Source organism: Bison bison, unplaced genomic scaffold (genome assembly GCF_000754665.1).
Source record: "Bison bison bison isolate TAMUID 2011002044 unplaced genomic scaffold, Bison_UMD1.0 scf7180017864440, whole genome shotgun sequence".
Classification (NCBI taxonomy): Eukaryota; Metazoa; Chordata; class Mammalia; order Artiodactyla; family Bovidae; genus Bison; species Bison bison.
In genome coordinates this window covers 866,631-882,379 of record NW_011495002.1, presented here as the reverse complement: position 1 = coordinate 882,379, position 15,749 = coordinate 866,631, and the positions used below count along the sequence as shown (strand labels likewise).

The 15,749-nt window shown below is 46.1% G+C and overlaps 1 protein-coding gene across 1 annotated transcript in view; it reads right to left on the bottom strand.

The window, feature by feature from the left end:
* TRIO (trio Rho guanine nucleotide exchange factor) overlaps positions 1 to 15,749 on the bottom strand; it is a 359,748-nt gene that overhangs the window by 119,461 nt on the left and 224,538 nt on the right. The window contains exons 20-28 of the mRNA XM_010858807.1: positions 14,372 to 14,521; positions 12,850 to 12,975; positions 12,457 to 12,579; positions 5,396 to 5,590; positions 5,180 to 5,295; positions 4,282 to 4,348; positions 3,459 to 3,568; positions 1,999 to 2,068; positions 1,358 to 1,447 (exon numbers count right to left, since the gene is read on the bottom strand). Of these exons, the coding sequence (XP_010857109.1) occupies positions 1,358 to 1,447; positions 1,999 to 2,068; positions 3,459 to 3,568; positions 4,282 to 4,348; positions 5,180 to 5,295; positions 5,396 to 5,590; positions 12,457 to 12,579; positions 12,850 to 12,975; positions 14,372 to 14,521 (1,047 nt within the window). The remainder of the gene's footprint in view (positions 1 to 1,357; positions 1,448 to 1,998; positions 2,069 to 3,458; positions 3,569 to 4,281; positions 4,349 to 5,179; positions 5,296 to 5,395; positions 5,591 to 12,456; positions 12,580 to 12,849; positions 12,976 to 14,371; positions 14,522 to 15,749) is intronic.

The window sequence follows — 15,749 nt, the reverse complement described above, 5'->3', positions numbered from 1 at the left end:
TGGCCATCACTGTGCCCCGCCCCCATGTGGCCATCACTGTGCCCGCCCCCTGGGGCCGTCGATGTGTCCACCCCCCTGGCCCTCACTGTGCCCCGTCCCCCATGGCTGTCACTGTGCCCGCCCTACAGTCAGACTCTCTGGCTATAGCTCCTGAAGCTCCAGCCACATGTGCACCCTCGTCACAGACCACATCCCAGCCCTCTCTACTGGAGGCTTCCTTCACCTTCACCATAAGGAACTCTCTCCTGTCTGCTCTCCTTTTCACAACAAACTACTGTATTTCCAATCTCTTAGCTCTTGGCTTCCTATTTAGGCCACAGGGTTTTTAAACGACTTTGATTCTGAACATTATGTGTGCCACAAGCTCTCATTGCTTCTTAGGCCTTAAATAATTCTAACTGCACAGGGCCATGGTGGTGGGCTCCACATAATGGCGAAGACCCAGGGTTGTGTGAAATACTGGAAGGAAAGGGCCACCCTGGGCTGAGAGTGGGCTTCCTATTCACCCACCAAGGGCCGTGTAACTATTGGTCATGAGAATGACAACTGAGAGAGGGCCATCTACAGCCAGGGCTCTACTTCAAAGACAGAGGCTAAAGTTTACTCTAATTTCCCAGACTTTCAGAGAACAGCAGATGATCACAGGTGGCCATGTACAAACGCGAGCATGGGAACAAGTCTAATAACCTTGTGGACTCACACACCAAATTACATCTAACATTCAAAAGTACCTTATCTTTAATCAAAACAAAAGGTGTTTGGCACATCTGACTATGTTCTGGAAACCCCCCCAATCACTTTATGTATCATACGACTCCATCTTTTTTGTTCTAAACAACCTCTCTGTAAAATCTTTCCAAAAAAATAAACTATGTTTACGCCCACGACAATATAATTAATGAACCTCCCAATGGTCTGAGTTGTTACAGTGCCATTTGTAAAATTTTACTGGTAGGCTGCTTTTGGAAATTAAGTACATCATGAAATTGAAATGGGAAAAATAAGTGATTAAAAATATCTAAAATTATTTCTGTTTTATAGAGGAGAAAAGATGATTAGCTTCATATGTACTCATATGTACAATATTACAAATAAAAAACTAGTGAGTATATATAAATGGTAAGTAAAGACATATATACACATGTGCATGTTACAGTCTGAAATTTTTACAGTACACAGAGCTTGCAATACTATAGAAAAATATTTTAAAACCATAAGTATAAGAATACTCCACTTTTGATAGATAAAAATGATATCAAACTAATTAGGTGAAAGTTATGAGTCAACCTACATTTAATGTACACCAAAAGCAACTTAGAAAATACCACAGCTTTTTTTTTAGTAATCTATTACTTACATCAAAGTAGGATCCTGCATGCTCTAATATCAGCTGAGTAGAATCAGGCTTATTTTTGCAATATGTGACATACATCTGAAACTTGTCTGCCTATAAACAAAAAGAAAATTAGAGTAGTATCCCTTTCAAATGGCAATAAGTCAAATTATGACAAACTTTTTATGTAAAAAGAAGCTGGATATGTAAATGAAATTCAAGCCTCCAATTTAAGAAAATTTCTAAAGAAAGACATTAAAATAAGAAACATGTCCTGATAGGACACACGTCCAGAAACCTCCCCTGGCCCAGGGAGTCAGGACGGAGCCCCAGCCTCTCTTCTTACAACAGAGGGTGCAGACCTGAGCATCACACTTAGCAGGGCCTGTCACCAGGACTCATAGTTACATAGGAATCCCCAAGGCCATGCGGAGGCCTGGCATATTCACTCAACGTTCTATACCAAGCCAGCACTACTGCCAATGAAAGTCAGTTCCACAGTAATAACTAGCTGGAGAACATAACTCTTTGGGGGTAAAGTCTGCTTTTCTGTCTGCAGACACCAGGAGAAAAGGATGCCATTTGAGAAGTGGACAGCGTTCCTTCTAACGTCCGTCAAAGCCACCAAACAGTAGTGACAGAACAAGCTGCTGAGGTTTCATTACCCAGGTTACAAAGCAGTGTCCCACGTCCTCCGGCAACTGCTCATATTTTTCCAGCTCTTTTAGGAATATGCTGCAGAGAGTAAAAACGGTATATTATTATTAAGGTGTCCTAAAGCATTTTACGAGTGAGATGACATGCCAGGAACGAGACCAAGCATACCATGAATTTAGGCAAAGTCTGAATTGCATCATTTTAATCAAAAGCAGTGAAAACTGTATCATTTAGGTTTTAGTTTAACAAAATGTGCAGCAAGAGCTATGAACTGGGGTAAGTTACTTTGACTTTCATACAATTAATTAGTTCAGCCTTCAGATACTTTCTGGGCTTCCCTTGTAGCTCAACTGGTAAAGAATCTGCTCATGATATGGGAGGCCTGGGTTCAATCCCTGGGTTGGGAAGATCCCCTGGAGAAGGGAAAAGCTATCCACTCCCAGTATTCTAGCCTGGAGAATTGCATGCACTCTATAGTCCATAGAGTCAGACACAACTGAGGGACGTTCCCTTTCACTTTCAGATACTTTCCAGTAGAATCGTTACCCCAGCTGTTCAGAAGATGCGTGCTAAGTCACTTCTGTTGTGTCTGACTCTTTGCAACCCCCAAGACTGTAGCAGCCCAGGCTCCTCTGTCCATGGGATTCTCCGGGCAAGAATACTGGAGTGGGTTGCCATGTCCTTCTCCAGGGGATCTTCCTGATCCAGGGATCGAATCTGCTGTCTCTTATGTTTCTTGCAGTGGCAGGCGGGTTCTTTACCACTCCTGCCACCTGGGAAGCCTGATACGTTTAGTAGCAAAGGATATAGTTTCGGGGATACTCAGTTCAGAGAACCAGTCAGGTCTTCGTGTCTTTGCTGGTGGTGGGGTGGGGGGCAGAGAAGCGAGGAAGACCCTGCCGGCTCTGGCCCAGCACCATCTTTCTCGGGTGATTTGGGGTGCACAGACTCCACCTAAAGATGCTGCTGCTGCCTTTTTTTTTTCTCTCCTTTTTCGACTTTAAAAATAAAATCATGCTCCTCCTCGGGCCAGTGGCAAGTGCACTTTACTTTGGTCACACTACGCATCTGTTCTGTCCTCAGTTCCTTCCTCCTTCTTATTAGGAAAGACCAAAAACATCAGCCAGCAGCCCGTGGAGGCCAGTCCTTTCTTTGAACCCTAAGAAGTAACTGACGGGGCAGCTGACGATACGGCTCGAGAGCAGCCAGTGTGCCTACGAAATGGCTTCGGCTTTCCAAATCTCATTTCTATAAAGAGTGAATTCAAATAGAAAGTCGAGTCTCTGTTAAAAACAGTCTCAAGAATGTCTGTCCTTGAAGCAAGACTGGCAGGCTTCCTTCAAATTTCCAACAGGATCCCTGGAATCTATGTGTATTCGACTGGAAACTTGCATTTGTCATGGTACTTCAGCATAGTACCTAGACTTCCAGAGTCGCTAACAGGGTCCCTACAGATGAAGCCACTCACTTATTGTGAAACTCGTAGATCTCCTGCATGTTCCCGAAGATGATGAGCTCTTTGTTTACAATGCCCGGGGGGATCTCCTCCACGCCGCTGGTCATTTCCCACAGGTAGGTCTGGCCGGGAGGGAAACAGAGAGGGTTGGACAAAAGCCCTGAGCACATCTCCAAGAAACGGCTACTTCTGCTCTCCGTCAATACACACCCAGAGTTAATGTCTAGCTAAAAATGTATCTTAAGAATGAAGCCTCTTACAAAACAACATGAGAAACTATTACTAAGACAAATCTCAGTTGTTATTAATATTTGAGCATACAGTCTATTCTTTTAGACTCTAAATATACTCCCAGCTTCAAGTCTGGGGATTAAGCTGCTCCTCAAGGTATGAGGAACATTCGTTAAACTACGGAGCATCAGCGGCTAGTTGTAATCGGTAGGCGTGTCTCTCTGAAGCTGCTGTAAAATTCTACCGAGAGAATGTCAGCCAGGCCGTCATGTGATAAATGAAACGAGAGGATTAGCGCTGTTATCATCTCTGTAATGAGCGAAAACACGCCTGGAACTTCACAGAAGTGCAGAAACACGCAGAGAGGGCCGCCTGTGCACACTTTCAATCTCAAAAACAACAACGAAACGGGCGACCAGTTTAAGAATTCAGTAGGTAAGAATAAATAGCCCTGGCCATCTCCTGTGGACCGAGGAGCCTGGCGGGCTACAGTCCATTGGGTTGCAAAGAGCTGGACATGACTGAAGTGACTGAGCACATACAAGAATAAACAGCAAGACTGTATATACCCCATCTAAACAAACAAGCAAAAAAACTTACTTACATCCATACACTCCCGGAGGTCTCTTACGTAAGCCTTTTCAGTTTGAATTAGCTCAGCCATTATGAACCTTAAAGCAGAGGAAGACAAGTGACCAGTTTAATTCACAGTCAGGACACAGGCTCATTTTAACTATTCACTTTTAGGGTTTATGAAATAATAAGGTGATTTTAAAAGCTTTAGCCAGTGATGTGTTCTGGAAGATTAAAACAAGAATGAGTCAAAGACTAACAGTGCCCAGTCACCAGGTCAAAGAAAAAAAAACATTTTGGAAAAAATTTTGCTACGGTACCCAGTGATCAGGGTTTCTCAACTTGGCAGCGTTGATGTTTGGGGCTGGACGATGCTTTGCTGAGGGCTGGCCTGGGCACTACAGGACGCTGAACGGCACTCCTGGTCTCTGCCCCCAAGATGCCAGTAGTGCTTCCCCCGCCCCACTAGTCGACAACCCAAATGCCTCCACATACTGCCCAATGTCCCTCTGGGGGGAACAAAGCTAGCCCCGACTGACAACCACTGGTTTAGAGCCATCTTTGGTCTCTATTAATACTCAGTAGAGTTTACTAATTGGCAACTTTGAAACTTCAGCACTTGTATTATTAATTTCTCCTCCCCAGTATTATCACTCATGACCCACTGATGACAAATGATAGCAGAGCAAGTTGTCAACCCCATGAGACAGGGGCACAGGATAAAAACAAGACACTGTTTCCAAATCAGCTGATGTGGGCGCAGTGCACCCAGTGGGCACTGCTGCTGTGAACACGAAGCACATTCAGAGCAACGAGAAGGATTCACGTCGTTTGGTTTCAGAGCACACACAGAAACAAGTGTGCTTGTCCAAGTGACATTTCCTTCACTTCCTCACTGAATCCTGGTGGGCTCTTCGAGGCTAGCTTACTCTTTCCTGCGGGCAGATTTCCGCTTTTCCTCATTAAGTTCATGGGCGGCGTCTCGGAGTTTCACCTCTGAGCCGGGGATACTGGCCGGAACAATATCCAGCTGAAGACTTTTGCTCTGTGGAATAAGGGAGGCAGTGCACCTCTGTTAATTAAATCAACAAGCAGGACACAAAGACGCAGACGGTAATTTATCCCGCTGGCACAAAGCAATTTACCGATTTGTTGGAATCTGAAGAAATCCCTAGGGCTTTCTCCAAAGAGGTCCTGTATTTCTCCATCCGCAGAGAGAAGTCTCTGTACCTCTTATCCACGGCAGTGACACATTTTTTTATTTCTGCCGCATGGGCATGCCCCTTTTCACAAAAGCCGTCGGCCAGCTGTATCAATAGCTTCACTCTCTCTTTGGTTTGCTGCGAAAGAACAACAGGAAAAGTATTGTGAAGCAAATGCGTCCAATTGCTGGCAGCCAGAAACACAGTGGCAACTGGCCTGCGACTCTCTGAGCTCTGGACAGGAAAACGACCCTGGGGAGAGACACTCAGACTGAACCCCCGCATCCACACCAATTCACCTCCCCGTCCGCAGACTGGCTCCCTTGGTTTGCCTCTTTCCCCAACGAACGCCATTTTCACGACCTCAAAGGAAAAGTCTGGGCTCTGTTTGGACGGTGTCTTCACCTGGCAGACACCCAGACCCTGCAGACTGAGCAAGCAGAGACTGGCTCGGGGGGGTGTCTGTGGTCCACGACCTTCCTCCTATGAAGGCTGCAGGTACTGGGGACAGATACCCTCTGCCTCATGCTTCTCTATTCTGCGTCCCCAGTTAGACTGAAGGCCTGTTCAGGGCAGCAGCCATCGGAGATTTTCCTGAGGCCGTGGGGCCAAGGCATCTCCCTCACCCCACAGGCACCTAACCAATCCCCTGAAGAAGCGCCATGTCACACACTCATTTCTTCTTTAATTCTCAGGAGATAACGCAGGAGGAGTCACCACCAGGGAAGCTGTCTTCACAGAGGTATTTTAAACTTGCTCCCTGTGTGAAAACTCTCTCTCCAAAATAAATGTATTTCATTTTATATACACATTTGGAGAAGGAAGTGGCAACCCACTCCAGTCTTCTTGCCTGGAGAACTCCATGGACAGAATTCCATGGTTGGCTACAGTCCATAGGGTCACAAAGAGGTGGACACGAATGAGCGACTTTCACTTTTTCACTTTTCGTGTGCACACAGGAAAGATCTTTAAGTAAAGAATAACTCTTGCTTTTTAAAGTTAAGGATAACCATAAAAGAAGCGTTCTCCCTCCGTCCCTCCTTCTCTCTCTCTCTCTCTATATAACATGGACTTCGCTGGTGGGTTAATGGTAAAGAACCTGCCTGCTAATGCAGGAGACACAAGAGATGTAGGTTCAATCCCTGGATCAGGAAGAGCCCCTGGAGAAGGAAATGGCAACCCACTCCAGTATTCTTGTCTGGGAAATCCCATGGACAGAGGAGCCTGGCGGGCTACAGTCCATGGGGTTGCAAAGAGGCAGATATGACCAAGCATGCACACACATACATATATTTAAATACATATGCAGAAACATATATAGACATGGCAGTAACTCAAATCTGATTTTTCAACAGATTTTTTTTGTCACATCCATTGCATTTACTATTTCACTTATTATTATCACTAGATTTATATCCTTTGTTGTTACCACTTCATTCATTATCACTGCTTCGGCTTCCTTCAACATTCCCACTGACATGTTAAATGATTCCAGTTACTCTTCTGCTATGGAACCTGCTTTTCTCAGTTAAGTCATAAAGACTTTCTGGTGAAAGCCTAACATTCAGGAAGTTGACTTTAAAAAATTCCCCAAAGGAAGAAGGTCAGGGTTCAAAACCTGGATAAACTATCTCAGTTTGTACAATAAAAGTTTTGAGCAGAATTCACTAGGCAGCTTGCAGAGCCAGTTGTCAACAGCCTTAGACTCTACATGAGCGCCCTGGGCCTCCCGTGGGCTCTCCCACAGGGTCCAACTTGCCCAGCGCCCCTCCAGGCTTGCTGGCCTTCAGTTCTGTGCACCACGGCCCCTTTGGCCTGGAAAGCTGGTTCCCTGGACAGCTCTGTGGTTCCTTCATGTCTTTGCTCAAATAAAGGCCATTCTTAACTGGCCTCCCTGACTCTCTTAAAATTGCAGCTCACCTCCCTGCCCCAGGCACCTTCTCCCCATCTGCTCTGCTCCACCCTGTAGCATCAGTCTCCAAGGAGGTATAATTTACTTGTTAAGATCACTTTCTCTCTCCTGGTTAGAATGTACCCAGGGACATTTGCTTGTTTTGCTCATTAATATCTGACACGCCTTCTCTGTGTCTGGTACATGGTGGACATTTATCAAATATTTATTGAGATAATAAATTACCATTAGGGCCTTTACGCAAGTGTATATACACCTGTAACTTTAATTGGTGCAGTAATTACTTTTAACTGGCAAGAATTATGCAATACACAAGAAAAAAAAAAAAAACAAACACCCACTTGAAAAGTGAACTCAAGGGACATTACTGTCTCTGTGAAAAAAAAAAATCACTATTGTGAATTATATAAAACTTGTTTATTGGAGAAATTGAGCAAAACTGACAACATTCTAAAAGTTTCTGGGCCCTTCATCTTGTGTGGAAATGAACTCATGTAGAGTGAGCTCAAAGGAAAATACCTGTCAAACAAACCTTCTGACTTGTTATCAGCATGATACCTTTCTGGTTAACACAAGCCTAATTATATACCAAGGAGGTAAGAAGTCAAAGCTTCAGACCTAGAAGCATAAATTCCAAAAGGGATTTAAATTAGAAACATTAGTAAATTTTAATATCAGAGAGAATTAACATGACTGATGCAGGATTTTTTTAAAAATCAAATTGCCTAGAGGAGGTTTTCCAACCTTCTGAAAATCATAGAAAGGTGCTTTACCACCAGGTAAGCATTCCTTACATTCCCCTGATGTCAGAATGACATCAGTGGAGGGCACTGCAAACAGCTTATCCTTCAACAATTCAGGGGCTTGGGCACTGCCTCCTGGCTCGCTTTTCACACCACTGCCCCAAAGTGGCCCACACCCTAGGCTTCACTGGGATCACGCACTACTGTAGTACTTACCTGTCAAAAGAAATCTGAGTATAAGTGGACCCACACGGTTCAAACCCTTGCTGTCTAAAGGCCAACCGTGTATCTTTAAGGGGTTAAGAAAGTGGTTTCATGTTTTAAGTGGTGGGGACATAGAAGTAAAGATAAAAAGAGACAATTTGCCTACACTAAAACAGAAAACAAAAACCACCAAGAAACCAAAGGAAGATTTTCACATATGTCGAAAATACATCACAAAACAGACTAGTTGTCTATATGTGACGCCAATAGGCTGATTCTGACTCTATGAAACTCAACGCAGACCACAAGATTTCCCAGAGGCAAAGCCTGGTAGATCTATAAATCTTCCATGTATAAACTTCATTTAAACAAAAAATGCTAATCAGAGAGTCAAAGGCTTCTTGATGAAATCAACCACAGCCTATCAAAGATGGCAACCCTCGTCCCTATGGCTGTCTTTTGTTCTTATTGTTTAACATGCGTGTATATACATTTACTTATTCATCAAGTTACTGCTGGTTTGTCCGATCAGAACATGCAATCCACGAGCTCAGCACAGGGAGTAGCTCATGGTACACAGTAGGGGCTCAATAAATAATTGTTGAAAGAATGAATGGTGTGATCAAAACTAAGTAGAATGAATCTGCAAATCCATGAACCTTTTATAATATTGTATTTTTATTTTAATTTGTACTTTTTAAATGCATTCATGTATTGTATTTGAACTGTACTTGAATTTGTATACGTTCAAAGTGTATTTGAATTCACAGAATTCAAAATTCAAAGGACACAGAAGGACACAAAGTGAAAAGTCTTCTCTACATAGGCCTGTTGCCTCTATCAGCTTTGTGCGCATGATCAGATCAGATCAGTCGCTCAGTCGTGTCCGACTCTTTGCGACCCCATGAAGCACAGCATGCCAGGCCTCCCTGTCCATCACCAACTCCCGGAGTTCACTGAGACTCACGTCCATCGAGTCAGTGATGCCATCCAGCCATCTCATCCTCTGTCGTCCCCTTCTCCTCCTGCCCCCAATCCCTCCCAGCTTTATTACATACAAACAAGTATTTGTATGTATACATGTCATTTTCTCCCTTTCATTTTTCGCATGAATGCGTATGGTAAGCACTGCTGGGCACCTGGTGCCTCTAACAACTCCTGCTTCTGCTTTACCAGCAGGACACAGCAGCCTCCTTGCTTCTGTAAAGAGATTTTTATGAAAGCAGATTTTTGTTTTTAAAGTGTACAAATGTTATAATTCGAACAACTTCATCTTTAGGCATAATCAAGGGACTAGAGAAAAATAAAGGCAGACTGAACGCTTAAGCCCACAAACTCAAAAGAGCCTCATTTGTGGTGTCCTCAGGTGACCAGAAGCCCGGAAATGATGCAGATTCAATGGTCTTGGACACTGTCTGGTCAAAGAAGGTGTCTGGCACAGGAGACTGGCAATCAGGGAGCCGTGTGGGGAGAAGGTGACAAGACTGTGAAGGTCAACCTAAGGCAGTGGGTCTCAAACTTCAGCATGCATTAAAACCACCTGGGGAGATGGTTAGAGATGCTGTGTGTCAGGGCCCGCTCCCAGCGAGTCCAGGTCAGTATGTGCGGTGCCTGGTGAGGATTGAAATCTGCTTCTAAGGAAACACCCAGAGCCTGGATGCAGGTGGTGCGTGCAAAGCATTCTGAGAAACTGCTGCCTTGAGTTGCCAAGGAATCAAGGTGAGCCTTAATCAGACGGTGAGGCGAGGCTTTATTTCCATTAACCCTGAAAACGTGAGATTACTAATTATGTAACTACTGGATTGGAAGATGTCATGTCAGAGCAAGAAGAAGGTTTCTCTATATAACAAGAGAAAAATGACTTCTTAGGAGATAGTAAGACGGAGGGGGACAGGTGAGCAAGGGCCTTACTTCAACACGAAAAACTAAATGACTTCTCCCAGCACCACAGCGAGAGTTTTCTGATGAAAAAGAAAAGTAGCCAGAAACCAAAGAAAAAAATGCTAAAAAAATAAAAAGTACGAGTTGCTCTTTTCAAAATCCATGAGTTCCTCTTAGCAAAAAGAATTCCGTATACCCAATAGATGAAACAGCTCTGTGTATTTGGAAAATAAAAAGGTCAAATTTCACCTATGATTTTAGATGTTTATTTTTTTACAAAATGTGAGCCAAAAATATGCCTCTTACTGCTCATTCTTCCAAAAACCACAAGCCAAGTTTGAGGAAAAAGAAAATTTAGGAATAATGGGAAAGCCCCTTTGTACAGCCTCTACTGGTGGCACAAAGCTACCACGATGCTCAGTCCTAGATGGTGGCATTCGCACCCGTGTGTGCAGGGTGCGTCCCCCAAGTTGTGCAGAACGGCTGTCTGGCTGCACATGCGGCCAGCAGAGCACAGCATTCACGGGGATTTAAGTTGGGGCAAAGAAGCAAAACTTCAATCTACTTGAGTGGTATCTTAGGCATTTTCTTTGTATCTTTATAACCGAAGGATACTCAAGAAACAAATAAAAATCATCAAATGCACACAATAACTGTATTTATTATCCAATTACTAACAAAAAATAACAATTACACAGCCAAAGCCGTGCTGGAGCTAGAGGAAGTGAAGGCAAAGACGTGATGCTTACCTGCAGAGGCAGCAAAGGCCAGCTCCCCTCAACTGAGCAGGCGGGAGCCCCCTCGGAGCACCCGTGGCCCCTCTGGGTGTAAACCCCCACTGAACACCAAGGCTACCCGCCGAGCCCCACTGGACTGTGGGCTCCTCCAGAACAGAGACCGTGGGTTCCCACAACCCAGAATCCAGAGGCCGAACGAAAAAATGAATTTACAGCTTGTGGTGGGGGCGGGGCCCGGGGGAGCAATGCCCAGGGAAGATTAACGGGAAGTCAGAAATCGCTACAGAAAGTGTGAAAAAGTACAAGTTGACATGATACAAAGTAGCTGTTGTCATCCTAAATGATTTAAAAATTCCCCATTGATATGTCCTCAAAGCCAAGTTAGGGGCCACCTGAGAAAATCAATCTTCTTACCTTACAGGAAGACTACTCTTTAACCACAATTGCTACCCAGCTTGACCACTGATTTTCTACTCTTAAAGCTGAACTTATTTCCAACTTTTTCTAAAACCTTAAAATCATCCAAAACAGAGGTGCTTCTGAAAACTGTACAAAGAATGCATATTCAAAACTCTGAAAAACAAAAATACCACCAGTTGAGAAGATAAGCCTAAAAACCTCAAAAATGTTTTGTGGTTTTTAAAAAAAGGAATTAGCCCTGCAAATATGTATTTGAATTGAGAAAATATTCATGCCGATGTGTGAATTCTTACATACTTGCTTAAAAATTCATAGTCACACGTGCTGTCTGTGCCATAGAGTTGTATTTAATTCTGCAGGGAAGTGAAAATGCCTCCAGTTGTATAAGCCTATGAATAGCTACTGACATAAACTGTGCCAACCATCAAACCCAGACAGCCAGGCATGATGCTACTGTATCCGGGTGCGATGCTACTGTAACAGTTTTCACTGCTTAAGACAAGGAAAGGAAACACCCACAGGACCCGCCTAAGTCAAGCTGGGAACACCAGCATTCCGTAAACATAGCAAGTACTTGGAAAATACCTTGGGAAATAAAACAGAATGAAAATAAGAGAAGAATAACGAAAAGGACCAAGAAGCAAGAAAAAATAAAGGATGTTGTAGGGCTTTCCAGAAAATCAGAGGAACAAGAGGAAACAGATAAATGTAGGCACAGGTGGGGACAGCATGAAAAGGGCTCAGAATCATCCCTGAATTAAGGTCTAACAGCCCCTCTGGCTCAACCCGTTCCTCCATTTTATAAGGCACGTCTTCAACAACATTTTTAAGACCTTATTTATACAAAATAGGCTTCCCTGGTGGCTCAGATGGTAAAGAAGTCTCCTGTGTGGGTTCAATCCCTGGGTCGGGAAGATCCCCTGGAGAAGGAAATGGCAACCCACTCCAGTATTCTTGCCTGCAGACTCCCACGGACATAGGAGCCCGGTGGCTACGGTCCATGGGTCACACAGAGTCAGACATGACTGAGCGTGCACACACATGTGGTTCGAGGTTATCTGGGCAACACCTGGCAGCCACTCAGGCCTGGGGCCGCCGCAGGCTCACCTTGGCGGTGATCTGGAAGTCCTCATGCTCCTTCAGCAGCTCCTGGGTGTGCTGGATGCTTGAGCCCGTGGACGTGTGGGTGGAGAGGTAGAACTCCCCGCTGTCGTGGATCCACTCCAGAGCCTAGACGTGGAAGGAGTGGGAGAGAGTTCAGGCCTTGGCGGCGGTGAAGCAAGGCCCAGCTTCCCAGCATCTCATTTAAACATCCGCAGGCCCGGGCTGGCCCGCCAGCTAGAAATGCTCCCTCAAAGAGAGACGAGAGTCTCAAGCGTGTAACTGCCTTCCAAAAGGAGAAGAAAAAGTTGACATTCTGGAAAAATGGGATCGTGTCACTTGGGCATCCACAAGGCCTAACAATTTCAAGTGTTTCTTATGACCTTGGACCTAAAGGACCGTAAACGTGCAGTGAACATCATTCCTCAGGAGTACTGACACAGCGTGCATGAGGTCGGAGACCTGGAACTGCTGAACGCTGACATTCACGTCAAGGGACTTGAGAACCTTCCTGGGGAGTTCTAACTAATAAAAAAAAAAAGAAAGAAAGAAAAGAAAGCAGGAGCAAAGGCCCAACTTTCAAACGTGCAGCTTGAGGCCTTTCTCCCTGTTCCCGCCTTCAGTGGGCCCTCAGGCAGCACCCACTTGGCTTTTGGGGGCTCCCACAGAGGAGCCTCCTCATTACGTGTAAGATGCTCTGGGCCAGGCTAAAGGAAGCCGAGGCTCAACCTCCTGGATGGAGGAGAGAGAGATGATCTCCCCTGGGGAGAGGGGGGCTGGCCAGGCTCAGGCTGCAAGAGAAGGATACAGTCTAACTCCTACTCATTCCTTCATGTTTTTAGATGGAAGCAGTTTTTCCCCTTCTTCCCCTTCTACGGGCCTACATCGCAAATGAAATCAAACTTGCTTAAACATACGCATCTAAAAAAGGAACACTATAGAAAAAATATATAAAAGCAAAAATGCTTTCATATCGGCCCTCATAATCTCTGGGTCCAGTGTGATTTGCTGGTCTAGCAACAGAAACATCACTGTCTCTATTAACACTTTTATTTTTGAAAAAAAAAAAAAAAAAAAAGCCACAACCCAGAAGACTTGCTGTGCACCATCCTTGCTGAGAATTTACTTTTGTTTGCCGGAGTGAGGCTATTCCACCTTGAAAGCAATGCTGACACTGAATCAAGGCAGAAACCACGGAGGTCAGTTCCCTCAAAGGTCCCTAGCGGTTCTGCTCACAGAGGGAGGGGTGTCTGAGTGTCTACCACGCAGGCAGGTGCTGAGGGGGGCGCTCGGGATGGGAGAGGCCAGGGCCCTGTCCTTGTGACCTGGAGGGACTCCCGGGCTGAGAAGGGATGGGCTGGGAGGGAAGGGCCCTGGGCAGGGGGAGGCTGGAGGGTGACGCGGGGAACCTTGGGGGTCACAGGGCCTGGGTCTTTGGCCTGGAAGTGAATGGGGTTGCTGTATGGAAAAGGGGTTGGCAAGGAAGCAACACAGGTTAGCAAACTGGCCCAGGGGTGTAGACAGGACACGGCTGGGCTGGTTCCCGAGCCGGCTCAGACGGGGAGAGGGGAGGGCAGAGGAACCCGATGAAGGGGTGGGGACGGGAAGATGAGGGGAAGGCAGGAATCAGGGAAAACACGGGGGGACATGGCACGTGGGGAGCCTCAGGTCCACTTCGGCTTTGGTTAAGGCCACAGTGGAGACAGGCCAGGAGGGAGGTGGGGTCTCTAAATCTGGACACCAGAAACGGGAGGCCAGGGCTGGGAGATACCGACAATGTGCGATAAGGAGAGGGGAAAAAGAAACAAGAACGAGCCCTGAACTGAACGCCAGCTTGCAGGGGTGGAGATAAGGGAGGGAGGAGCAGCTCGGAACCCCGAGGGGCGCAGAGCAGAGCCTGGGTCGCCGGCCACAGGCCCACCTGGAACCCCAGGGCCTCGTCCCGAACCCTCGAGCCAGCCGGGGCCACCAAGACCAGCGTGTCCCACACACTCGGTATTTCCTGCACGTGTGCTGTTACTGTGCAGACCAGAGCCCAGCCCAACTGGGCCGCAGGGCTGACGGTCATCCTCTGTCACAGCAAAAACTGAATCATCTTAAATTTTCGGCAAATGAGCTGACTTTAGGAAACAGCGGCAGCATGTTCCATTATTACTCTTTGTCAAGGGAAATACTTTGTCAAGAGAACAACTTTGTTCTCTGTCACTGAATGACTCCTTGTCTTTCAACAGAGAGATAAGAAAGATGTGTGAGAGAAGATGATGAAACCATCTCTAATTAGAAATCAAATCAGGCCCCTGTCAATTTGAAATATGGTTGGATTCTCTTTTTAAAAATGTTAAGAAAGTGGACTTTAAACACTAAAAAATACTACTCCTCGCCGCCCCTGCTGGGCATTACGATCACTGAATCCTGGAGAGTCAGTCAAGATGAGGGAGAGGGCGTCAGGTCCAGGGACCCTGAAACCTGCTCCTGCCCTGGGATGCCAAGCAGTTCTGGGCAGCAGGCCCCACAGCGAGACTGACATCTACCAGATTAAACAGAGTCTGTTCCCCAAGAGGGAAACCTGTGCGGAGAAAAACAACCTTTCTGTGACTGTATGCCTACTCTGGGTCAGGCCCACATCAAGTTTCCAGGAGGATGGGGCAGATGGTGCAGGTCTGGCGCGGTCCCCGGGGACCAGGAGCCCTGGGGAGGCCCCGGGGACTGAGACGGCTCACGGGGTTCCGAGAAAGCCCCCTCCCCTCCCTGCCCCCGACCCTCCAGACTCTGTGCTAACAGTTTACGGATTCTTATGCAACTGTTAAGGCCAAAGAGAAGTGACGGGAATCTTCCTGTTTGAGTTACAATCAGACAGACTTTACCCTAAAACGACCTCCACCACTGATCATCGGGGCTGAAGGCCTTGATTCCCAAAATGACTTCCGAGGGGTGGGGGCGATATGGCAAACGCACCCTCTCGATGTCTCTGCCTTAGCCAAAGGCACGGCAGAGTTTTTCGACTCTACTGAATTCTGAGAAATACTGCCACAGTTCTTAACTTTAGCTCCATTTATCTGAAGAGCACAATTTGTATCTTGAAAATGTAGACACAGCGATGTAAAAAGCTACCCCTGTATTATTTTCCAGTGACTGAAATCATGATGGTGACTGCTGGGCAGAGCCGAATGGCACGCTTGTTGAGGCCAAAATCACCGAGGGACGCATGTGCGTGAGGCCGTGGGGTTGTCCTGCAACGAACTTAAGTGAAAGGCACGGCAATGGTGTCCGCTCACGAGGGCGGACACGCCCCCCACCGC